This window comes from Callorhinus ursinus, unplaced genomic scaffold (genome assembly GCF_003265705.2).
Source record: "Callorhinus ursinus isolate GAN/ISIS: 27379988/994484 unplaced genomic scaffold, GSC_fseal_2.0 scaffold498, whole genome shotgun sequence".
Classification (NCBI taxonomy): domain Eukaryota; kingdom Metazoa; phylum Chordata; class Mammalia; order Carnivora; family Otariidae; genus Callorhinus; species Callorhinus ursinus.
The window spans coordinates 2,327-13,971 of record NW_027397553.1 but is presented as its reverse complement, the minus strand read 5'-3'; the positions used below and the strand labels follow the sequence as shown (position 1 = coordinate 13,971).

At 42.0% G+C, this 11,645-nt stretch overlaps 1 protein-coding gene across 1 annotated transcript; it reads left to right on the top strand.

The window, feature by feature from the left end:
* The first annotated feature begins 1,888 nt into the window (after positions 1 to 1,888).
* On the top strand, positions 1,889 to 7,571 carry LOC112818365 (mitochondrial inner membrane m-AAA protease component AFG3L2-like). Its single transcript, XM_025865490.2, has 3 exons — positions 1,889 to 2,299; positions 6,744 to 6,843; positions 7,443 to 7,571. The coding sequence occupies exons 1-3, from the start codon at positions 2,183 to 2,185 to the stop codon at positions 7,529 to 7,531; spliced, it is 306 nt and encodes a 101-aa protein (XP_025721275.1). The 5' UTR covers positions 1,889 to 2,182; the 3' UTR covers positions 7,532 to 7,571.
* The last annotated feature ends 4,074 nt before the right edge of the window (positions 7,572 to 11,645 follow it).

Here is an 11,645-nt window from a genome sequence, read left to right as displayed (position 1 = left end):
TGCTTCTCCCTCTGCCTGCCACTACCCCTTCTTGGGTGCGCTCTCTCTGACAAATGAATAAATAAAATCTTTTAAAAAAATAAGAATTTTAAAAATTAAAAAAAAAAAAGGAAATACCATATGATCCAGCAATTCTACTTCTAGGTATTATCAAAAGAAAGCAAAACACCAATCAGAAGAGATATATGCACCCCTATATCCATTGCAGCATTATTTATGATAGCTAAGATATAGAAGCAAATTAAGTGTCCATTGATAGATGAACGGATAAAGATGTGGTATATATATATGAATATTATTCGGCTATAAGAAAGAATGAAATTTCACCATTGCAACAACATGGATGGACTTAGAGGGTATTATGCCAAGTAAAATAAGGCAGACAGGGAAGATTTCACTTATATGTCGAATCAAAAGAAGAAAACAAACAAAACAAAACAGACACGGACTCATATGTACAGGAAGCAAACTGTTGGCTACCAGAAAGGGAAGGGTTGAGGGGTGGGTGAAATAGGTGAAGGGGATTAAGAGGTACAAACTTCCAGTTATAAAATAAATAAGTCATGGAAACATAATGTACTGCACAGATCATATAGTCAGTAATATTGTAATAACTTTGTATGGTGATAGATGGTAATGAGATTAATGGGGATCATTTCGTAATGTATAAAAATATTGACTCACTATCATATACCCCTGAAACTAACAGGATACTGTATGCTAATAAGACTTCAATAAAAAAATTTTAATAATGGTATGAATTTACCATTGTTTTTAACAGTCCCCTATAGATGAATATTCGAGTTATTTCCAATAATTGTGACTACAAACAATGCTGTAATTATTACCCTTGTGCTCACAGCATTTTGTATGTGTGCAGGCTCGTCTTTAGGGTTCATTTCCATAAATGGAATATCCGGGTTAAAGAACACATGCATTTGACATTTAGGCAGACATTGCCAAATTCCCTTCTATACACTGTCATCATTCTTGTGCCCACCAGTTATTTCTGAGAATGCCTGCCAGTAGAGTGAGTTGTCAGTATTTTGGATTTTGCCCCTGTGACAGGTAAGAAATTTCATTACCAATTTACTGTCTATTCTTCCAGTTTTTTCGTATCTGTATATGTGCATATGTGAATAAATTTCTGATGCTACCTTTGTACCCCTCCTCAGGCTCATCTCCTGCCTTTCCTTTTCCTCCCCATCCATAACATCAGCTACCTTTTATATCATACATACTACTGGCAGGGCTTTAGAAAACAGAGTGACATGTGGAACTTGGCTCCAAAGTCCTCTCTCTACTCCACAGTCACGGTGTGCGAAACAGCGTGCAGTTCCATTGAGTTCGTCTGAGAATCATTTCCCTTTGAAACGGTTCCCGATGGGCCCAAGCCAGATGTCACAGTCTCAGCACTTTTATTATTGCATTTAGCTCACTGATTCGTGATTATTTCCATTGCTCTCCTAAGGTTGGGATATGTTTTAGCATGTCCAGAGCCTTGGACGATGCCGCCACTGATTAGGCGCTCAATAAAATATTTCACGACACACCCAGTGTGAGCGCCTAAAATGTAGAAAATGGCCTCGTGCCCAACCCAAACAGGAAAAGGTCCATTTGTCTTGGGCCCCAGCAGCCTCTGCGGCTCTTTCCCCGCAGGTCCCGGCTGGCCCCGCCCTCCAGCCCCTACCTCGGCTCGCCCTCCTTCCGTTTGGTCTCGCCTCTAGCTCCGCCCCGGCGCTCCTCTCCTGCCCCGCCCACCATCCTCACACTCCTCCCTCTAGGCCCATCTTCGCGCCCGCCCTTCGCACGCCTCCCTTAAGCCCCGCCTCCAAAGATGCGCCCCTCCATTTTCCCTTGTTCCCCGCCCACCACCATTCCTCGCTCTCCAAGCTCCTCCTTCTTCGACCCCGATTCTAGTGGAGCGGGGACGCTTCGGCCCTCGACCCAAGCGCCCGCTGTACGGCTGACGTCAGCACGCCGGGAGGGGCGGGGCTGGGAGAAGACGCGCGCGTCGAGAGCGTGAGCTCGCCTGTGAGACGGGGACTAGCACCGCCGTTCGCTGACTCTGCTCCGGGCCGTCTCCCGTGGCCCGAGGCCGCCTGTCGCCTCCTGCCCGCCCGCCGGCCGCAGAGCCGCGCCTGCGCAGCGTCCCCGGCCCGAGCAGGCGGTGCCGGCGGCCATGGCGCACCGCTGCCTGCGGCTGTGGGGCCGGGGAGGCTGCTGGCCCCGCGGCCTGCCCCCACTGCTCGTGCCTGGTGGCCGCATGGGCCCCACCGAACGGTCCTGCCTCCGGACGGTGAGTCCCGGGGGCCCAGCGTCCTCCGCCCCCGGCCCGGCCCGACCCTCGGGCCTGCTTCCGGCCCGGGAGGGCAGGGTGTCAAGGTCACCGGCCCCCGGGCGCCCTCGCGCCCGTCCGGGCGTCCGGGGCGGGTTCGTGAGCCTGCGTACGCTGCGTGTTCAATGCTGGGTCGCCCCAGCGTTTCGGGTCATTTATCCCGTGGTTCCCGTAAGCACGCTGTGCGTGTCAAACCCTGGGTATAGAATTGGATTTTTGAAAACAGAATCAGATATTTGTGCGTCAGGGAGCTTCAAAAAGATCATCTGGGAGGGTCCTCTGACTTCATTCAGGACGAACCCATTTTACAGATTAGAGCAGCTGAGACCTAGAAACGTTAAGGAACTTGTCTGTCATATCACCAGTATAGGTTGCCTTTCTTTCACCTGCTTTCATAGTACTGGAAAATAGCAGCTGTCGTCCATGTGTTTTAAGGGTTGGCAACGTGAGCATGATTTAATGAAAGCACAGGTTTTGGAGGTAAGCTACTCAACCTCTCTGAGTCTCCATTTCTCCATCTGTTGAATGGGGCTATTGCTGCCATTCTGGGTCTGGCATATAGTAGATAATACATATTAACTATGATTATTAACAACATCACCTCCTCAGAGTAGAGAATGTGTTTTTTGTTGCATAAGAAGGCCTGTGTTTAGTAGGAGGCTATTTCTCTGTTGGTGGTAACGAGCAGATACAAGGCTCCAACGTGTGGGCTACGGTAGTATGTTTTTCTGAAGTGATGATACTGTGTTCTCACGGAACAGCGGCAGTAATCTGTCAAGTAAAGGTTCATGTAATGGGTGGGTAGTCGATATCAGCTTTTTCAGCCACACGGTCTCTTGCTGTCTGCCGGCTTTTTAGAGACCAGCCTTGCATTGGTTTGCTTAGGGGCATAGGGGCAAAAGAACATGGTGGTTAAGGCCCTGAGTCAGTCAGTCACAGGAACCTGTCACTTACTAGCCAGATGCCCTTGAGGAAATTATCTCAGCCTCTCCGCTTAAAATGGGATGTTAATGGTACCTGCATTCATGATTTTCTTTGAAAATCTTGCCAATCTTGGAGTATCTTCATCTTTTTCTTACTCTACTGCCTTGCACTAGGCCTAACATTCGCATTGCGTCCGTGTTGCCATCTTACATTGTTTGTCCCTAGTGAATATTGGACTCAGACAAGAAACAGTTAGGGATCTGCCTTGTGAGTTTGCAGTTACGATGTCAGGAATCTTATCTGAACCCCCTTTCTCTTTTGAGTGGCACTATTGTCCTGTGAGTCTTGGATGCTGAGGTATATAAGGAGGTCTCCTGTGCTGGTAGCAGTAGCTGGCTGATTGGGGGGGTCTGTGACACATTCCCTGGTGTTGCTTAGAAGATCTCTCTGGGGCTATTAGGGCATTGCTGTGCTACCTGTAGCAAGGGAGTCTGAAAGAACAGATTTGCCTTTAGGTTTGTGCTGCTGTTAAGGTCAGACACAGAAGTATGATTCTCAGTTTTTCTGGGGAAAAGATTTTGGTATGAGATGTCATTCTCAGGTTTTATGCTCAGAGGAATAAGGACTGATGAAAAAGCAGCTAAAAAGTGCTCATACTGTCAAACATAAAAGCTAATCCTCTAATATGAGGTACTCTAAACTTATATTTTGTGAGTTGATACTTTTTATCTTATCCTTTGAGTGGGTTTGGACTAGATAAGCAGAGAAAAGTTTCATTGATGGTGCCCTTAGAGAAAATAACCTCAGAGTTAAAATCAGTTACAGGATTATTGCTAGAGGTATTCCAGGTCAACACAATTTGAAAATAGAAGGAGATTTATCGGTCAATAAATGTTTATTGAGTACATACCTTGGGCCCGATTCTGTACGGTGACATAAAGACTTACTTTATATGGTGATGTAAAGAACCCTTACTCTCCAGTGGCTTTCAGAATAATTGGGAATGGCAATTTAAATCTAGGTATCACCATATGATTTTAACAGTGCTTTTACATACATTATTACATTTGATCCTCATGGTGGCATCCCTGGGAACTAGTTGTTTTCTCCCATTACAGATGTGTAACTGAAGTTCCTAATATGAGATGTGTTAAAGATCGTCGTTCAAAAAGTTCAGATTTCTAGCTTTAACAAAATTAAAAGTTCTGACACCATCTGCCTAGTGATTACAGGTCCTTCAAATCCCAGGCCTAGAACTTTTCTTATAACATCTGTAGGTCCCGTGAACATGTAATCACTTCCTCTGTGCTACCTCTCTTGCATATACTTAGAGGTTTTGTATTGCTGTGTATTATACCATCCTGTAATAGATTTGTCCTCAGGACTCTCTCCTTTGCACTTCTGAGTTTCTTAGAGGTAGGGATTGGTTCTGACTTCCAGACCCCCACCATTTACCAGTGTGTGGCCTGGAATAGATGGCTCAGTGGATCAGTGTGACTTGTTATCTTACCCACCTTAACTAACAGGTCATTTTAATCTGTACCCTTTATGGATTTGGTATTGGAAAAGCTTTATTCACTTACGATACATTATTATTTATTATCAGTGGTGGTTTCATAGGAAGTGTTCCCAGGGGTAAGGGAGGACCTAACACAATAGAAGCTCCAAATTCTGTCGGACCAGCATTGCTGTCAACCAAGATCAGTGTCAGTGTTTCTGTCCTATTTTGCTGTGTAGAATTGTATATTAATTTGAAGTTAAATCAGCTCATGCTTTATTCTTTATTGACTTTTTTATTCACATCCCATAAAATTAATCATTTTTAGTGTACAATTCAGTGCTTTTTAGTATATTCACATGGTTATACAACCGTACTACTATCTAATTCCAGAACATTTCAACTAGTAACTGCTAATCTATAGTCTCTGGATTTGCCTGTTTCGGACATTTCATATGGGTGGAATCATATAACATGTGGCCTTTTGTGTCTGGTTTCTTTAATTTAGCATAATGTTTTTAAGGCTTATCCATGTGGTAGCATGTATCAGCACTTCATTCATTTTTATGGCTGAATAATACTCCATTGTTTGAGTATACCACATTTATCTCTTCATCATCACTTGATGGACATTTGGGTTGTTTCCACTTTTTGGCTCTTGTGAATAATGCTGTTATGAACATTCATGTACAAGGTTTTGTGTGGACATGTTTTCCATTTCCTTGGGTATGAGTGGACTGACTGGATCACATGGTAACTCTGCATTTAACTTTTTCAAAGTGGCTGCACTGCTTCCCATTCCCGCCAGCAGTGCCCCATGAGTCTCCACATTCTCACTGGCGCTTTTTATTGTCTTTTGATTATAGTCACCCTGACAGACCATAAATGGGGCAACGCTGGTGGATACTAATACAGATGAACTTCTCTTTAAACATTCTCATCTGGGGCGCCTGGGTGGCTCAGTTGGTTAAGCGACTGCCTTCGGCTCAGGTCATGATCCTGGAGTCCCGGGATCGAGTCCCGCATCGGGCTCCCTGCTCGGCGGGGAGTCTGCTTCTCCCTCTGACCCTCTTCCCTCTTGTGCTCTCTGTCTATCATTCTCTCCTTCTCAAATAAATAAATAAAATCTTTAAAAAAAAATAAATAAACATTCTCATCTGTATTTCAAAGTTTGTTCTCCCCAGAAATGGTGATGAATTTTCACTTTGCCAAGGGATAGGATAACTTGAAGTTTTTCACTGTATTCGGAGGTATCCCCTCAATGCACCTTGCTTTTAATTGTGAACCTAAAAATTTAATAGGGAGCTTGTTCAATTTGTTTATGTTATAATTCAGTTTACCTGGACTGTATTTAAAAAAATAACTTTATAGCAACATACTGTTACTTAAAGCAGAGATGTGTCTGTTACGGGACTTGCATAACCTGCATTCTTACCAGGATGACAATATATCAGATACCTTTAACAAATGTTGCTAGTGTAAGGATTTTTTTTTTAAGGATTATCAGTGATGTCGGACCATAACTTCCTTATCCTGGAACTAAGATGAATTTAGTATTATGTTTGCAAGCAGTGCTGTTGTAATTTCAGGTGAATAGTCTTGTAGTTTTATACACCCTGCAAACAAGACAGCATGAAGGAGCAGATTTTCTGTGTCAGTTTGTCTTTTGAATGCTACAAATTGATAATGCCAAAGTGAATGTGTTGGTGGAGGATAGTAATTGGGCCACAGTTCTAACCTAGGCAGGAGTTTGAAGTATTCTTGTCTTCTGGATCATAATTTATGTCTCCTGGGGAATAGAGTGCCACAGTCCTGGGCAACTGGAGGCCTCCCTTTTAAAGGGGGGAATCCCCTATGCTAGTGTGTAACCACCTGTTGAGGGGAGAAACATTTCATTCACTTTGAGATATTAAGAAAGGAAGTCCTCTTAAATGTTTTATCTTGATATAATTTTTATGCTTTTATTTATATGTCATGTTGCAGCTTTATCAATATGCTACAACTCAGGCAACAACCAGCAGAAATTCTCTTCTGACAGATGTAATTGCTGCTTATCAAAGATTCTGTTCTCGACCTCCAAAAGGTAAACACACTCAGTGTGATTATAATGTTCTATATTCTTGTTAAAGATGTACCAGGAGCAGCGTGCCTGGGTGGCTCAGTCGGTTGAGCATCTGCCTTGGGCTCAGGTCATGGTCCTGGGGTCCTGGAATCAAGCCCCGCACTGGGCTCCCTGCTCAATGGGGAGTCTGCTTCTCCCTCTCTCTTTCTGCCCCTCCTCCTGCTAGTGCTCTCTTGCTCTCTTTCAAAATAAATGAAATCTTAAAAATAAAAAATGTACCAGGAGCAGGTGTTTACTAATAGATGCATAGCTGTTGTTTCAGGTTGACTCTTAAATTCTGTCTCCTGTAAGCCACCCCCTACCTACTTCTTTCTGATTGCAGTGATGAAAATGTATCCCCTCAATTATAACACTTTTATAGGTAATGAAATTGGCATGCAAAAGAGGCTTTTTTCTTTAACACCTCTGGTTATTTAAGCGTTGAATTACTTCTACATAAGAAATGCTACACTTTGAGCATAAGCGTTTTAATGATATGTCAGCTTCAAAAATGAACATACAGACATAAAACCTGATGAATTTTAGTTTGAGGGTGTGTATTTTTTTTCTTTTTCTAACAGGATTTGAAAAATACTTTCCTAATGGAAAAAATGCAAAAAAAGCTAGTGAACCTAAAGAAGTTACTGGAGAGAAAAAAGGTACCTTTTAAAAAGATTATGTTTGAACTTACTACTTTCCTCTAGTATATGATGTTGCCAATCATTTTCACTGAACAAAGGAAGTGTTCTCTTTTTTAAAATTTTTATTGTTATGTTAATCACCATACATCATTAGTTTTTGATGTAGTGTTCCATGATAAATTGTTTGTGCATAACACCCAGTGCTCCACGCAGAATGTGCCCTCTTTAATACCCATCACCAGGCTAACCTATCCCCCCAACCCCCTCCCCTCTAGAAACCTCAGTTTGTTTTTCAGAGTCCATCGTCTCTCATGGTTCCTCTCCCCCTACGACTTACTCCGCTTCATTCTTCCCCTCCTGCTACCTTCTTCTTCTTTTTTTTTTCTTAACATATATTGCATTATTTGTTTCAGAAGTACTGATCTGTGATTCAACAGTCTTGCACAATTCACAGCGCTCACCATAGCACATACCCTCCCCAATGTCTGTCACCCAGCCACCCCATCCCTCCCACCCCCCACCACTCCAGCAACACTCAGTTTGTTTCCTGAGGTTAAGAATTCCTCATATCAGCGAGGTCATATGATACATGTCTTTCTCTGATTGATTTATTTCACTCAGCATAACACCCTCCAGTTCCATCCATGTCGTTGCAAATGGCAAGATCTCATTCCTTTTTATGGCTACATAATACTCCATTGTATATATATATCACATCTTTTTTATCCATTCATCTGTCGATGGACATCTTTGGCTATTGTGGACATTGCTGCTACAAACATTGGGGTGCACGTACCCCTTCGGATCCCTACATTTGTATCTTTGGGGTAAATACCCAGTAGTGAAATTGCTGGATCGTATGGTAGCTCTATTTTAACTGTTTGAGGAACCTCCATACTGTTTTCCAGAGTAGTTGCACCAGCTTGCATTCCCACCAACCGTGTAGGACGGTTCCCCTTTCCCCACATTCCCGCCAACATCTGTCGTTTCCTGACTTATTAATTCTAGCCATTCTGACGGGTGTGAGGTGGTATCTCATTGAGGTTTTGATTTGGATTTCCCTGATGCCGAGCGATGTTGAGCACTTTTTCATGTGTCTGTTGGCCATTTGGATGTCTTCTTTGGAAATGTCTGTTCATGTCTTCTGCCCATTTCTTGATTGGATTATTTGTTCTTTGGGTGTTGAGTTTGATAAGTTCTTTATAGATTTTGGATACTAGCCCTTTATCTGATATGTCATTGGCAAATATTTTCTCCCATTCTGTCGGTTGTCTTTTGGTTTTGTGGACTGTTTCTTTTGCTGTGCAAAAGCTTTTTATCTTGATGAAATCCCAATAGTTCATTTTTGACCTTGCTTCCCTTGCCTTTGGCGATGTTTCTAGGAAGAAGTTGCTGCGGCTGAGGTCAAAGAGGTTGCTACCTGTGTTCTCCTTTAGGATTTTGATGGACTCCTGCCTCACATTTAGGTCTTTCAACCATTTGGAGTCTATTTTTGTGTGTGGTGTAAGGAAATGGTCCAGTTTCATTCTTCTGAATGTGGCTGTCCAATTTTCCCAACACCGTTTGTTGAAGAGACTGTCTTTTTTCCATTGGACATTCTTTCCTGCTTTGTCAAAGATTAGTTGACCATAGCGTTGAGGGTCCATTTCTGGGCTCTCGATTCTGTTCCACTGATCTCTGTGTCTGTTTTTGTGCCAGTACCATACTGTCTTGATGATGACACCTTTGTAATAGAGCTGGAAGTCCGGAATTGCGATGCCGCCAGCTTTGCTTTTCTTTTTCAATATTCCTCTGGCTATTCAGGGTCTTTTCTGGTTCCATACAAATTTTAGGATTATTTGTTCCATTTCTTTGAAAAAAGTGGTTGGTATTTTGATGGGGATTGCATTGAATGTGTAGATTGCTCTAGGTGGCATTGGCATCTTCACAATGTTTGTTCTTCCAATCCATGAGCATGGAACGTTTTTCCATTTCTTTGTATCTTACTCAATTTCTTTCATGAGTATTTTATAGTTTTCTGAGTACAGATCCTTTGCCTCTTTGGTTAGATTTATTCCTAGGTATCTTATGGTTTTGGGTGCAATTGTAAATGACTCCTTAATTTCTCTCTCTTCTGTCTTGTTGTTGGTGTATAGGAATGCCACTGATTTCTGTGCATTGATTTTATATCCTGCCACTTGACTGAATTCCTGTATGAGTTCTAGGAGTTTTGGGGTGAAGTCTTTTGGGTTTTCCACCTAAAGTATCATATCATCTGCAAACAGTGAGGATTTGACTTCCTCCTTGCCGATTTGGATGCCTTTGATTTCTTTTTGTTGTCTGATTGCTGTGGCTAGGACTTGTAATACTATATTGAATAGCAGTGGTGATAGTGGACATCCCTACCGCGTCCCTGACCTTAGGGGGAAAGCTCTCAGTTTTTCCCCATTGAGAATGATATTTGCTGTAGGTTTTTCATAGATGGCTTTTATGATATTGAGGTCTGTACCCTCTATCCCTATATTCTGAAGAGTTTTGATCAAGAAAGGATGCTGTACTCTGTCAAATGCTTTCTCTGCATCTGTTGAGAGGATCATATGGTTCTTGTTCTTTCTTTTATTAATGTATTGTATCACATTGTTTGATTTGCGGATGTTGAATCAACCTTGCAGCCCAGGGATAAATCCCACTTGGTCGTGGTGAATAATCCTTTTAATGTACTGTTGGATCCTATTGGCTAGTATTTTGGTGAGAATTTTTGCATCCATGTTCATCAAGGATATTGGCCTGTAATTCTCCTTTTTGATGAGGTCTTTGTCTGGTTTTGGGATCAAGGTAATGGTGGCCTCATAAAATGAGTTTGGAAGTTTTCCTTCCATTTCTATTTTTTGGAACAGTTTCAAGAGAATAGATATTAATGCTTCTTTAAATATTTGGTAGAATTCCCCTGGGAAGCCATCTGGCCCTGGGCTTTTGTTTGTTGGGAGATTTTTGAGTACTGCTTCAATTTCCTTAGTGGTTATAGGTCTGTTTAGGTTTTCTCTTTCTTCCTGGTTCAATTTTGGTAGTTGATACATCTCTAGGAATGCATTCATTTCTTCCAGGTTATCTAATTTGCTGGCATTGAGTTGCTCATAATATGTTCTTATAATTGTTTGTATTTCTTTGGTGTTGGTTGTGATCTCTCCTCTTTCATTCATGATTTTGTTGATTTGGGACATTTCTCTTTTCTTTTTGATAAGTCTGGCCAGGGGTTTATCAATCTTGTTAATTCTTTCAAAGAACCAGCTCCTAGTTTCACTGATCTGTTCTACTGTTCTTTTGGTTTCTATTTCATTGATTTCTGCTCTGATCTTTATGATTTCTCTTCTCCTGCTGGGTTTAGGCTTTCTTTGCTGTTCTTTGTCCAGCTCCTTTAGGTGTGGGGTTAGGTTGTGTATTTGAGACCTTTCTTGTTTCTTGAGAAAGGCTTGTATTGCTATATGCTTTCCTCTCAGGACTGCCTTTGCTGCATCCCAAAGATTTTGAACAGTTGTGTTTTCATTTTCATTGCTTTCCATGAATTTTTTAAAATTTTTCAATTTCCTGGTTGACCCATCCATCCTTTAATAGGATGCTCTTTAGCCTCCTTGTATTTGGGTTCTTTCCGATTTTCCTCTTGTGATTGAGTTCTAGTTTCAGAGCATTGTGGTCTGAAAATATGCAGGGAATGATCCCAATCTTTTGGTACTGGATGAGACCTGATTTGTGACCTAGGATGTGTTCTATTCTGGAGAATGTTCCATGGGCACTAGAGAAGAATGTGTATTCTGTTGCTTTTGGATGGAATGTTCTGAATATATCTGTGAAGTCCATCTCGTCCTGTGTGTCATTTAAAGTCCTTATTTCCTTGTTGATCTTTTGTTTAGATTATCTGTCCATTTCAGTGAGGGGGGTGTTAAAGTCCCCCACTATTATTGTATTGTTGTCAATGTGTTTCTTTGCTTTTGTTATTAATTGGCTTATATAATTGGCTGCTCCCATGTTAGGGGCATAGATATTTACAATTGTTAGATCTTCTTGTTGGATAGACCCTTTAAGTATGATATAGTGCCCTTCCTCATCTCTTAGTATAGTCCTCGGTTTGAAATCTAATTTGTCTGATAGAAGGATTGCCACCCCAGC

What these genes read in the sequence shown, in the direction of transcription:
- LOC112818365 (XM_025865490.2), top strand. Translation starts at nt 2,183, where the DNA reads ATGGCGCACCGCTGCCTGCGGCTGTGGGGCCGGGGAGGCTGCTGGCCC. An exon ending in AACGGTCCTGCCTCCGGACG is followed by an intron (nt 2,300 to 6,743) that starts GTGAGTCCCGGG and finishes GTCATGTTGCAG; the next exon opens with CTTTATCAATATGCTACAAC. An exon ending in CTGTTCTCGACCTCCAAAAG is followed by an intron (nt 6,844 to 7,442) that starts GTAAACACACTC and finishes TTTTTCTAACAG; the next exon opens with GATTTGAAAAATACTTTCCT.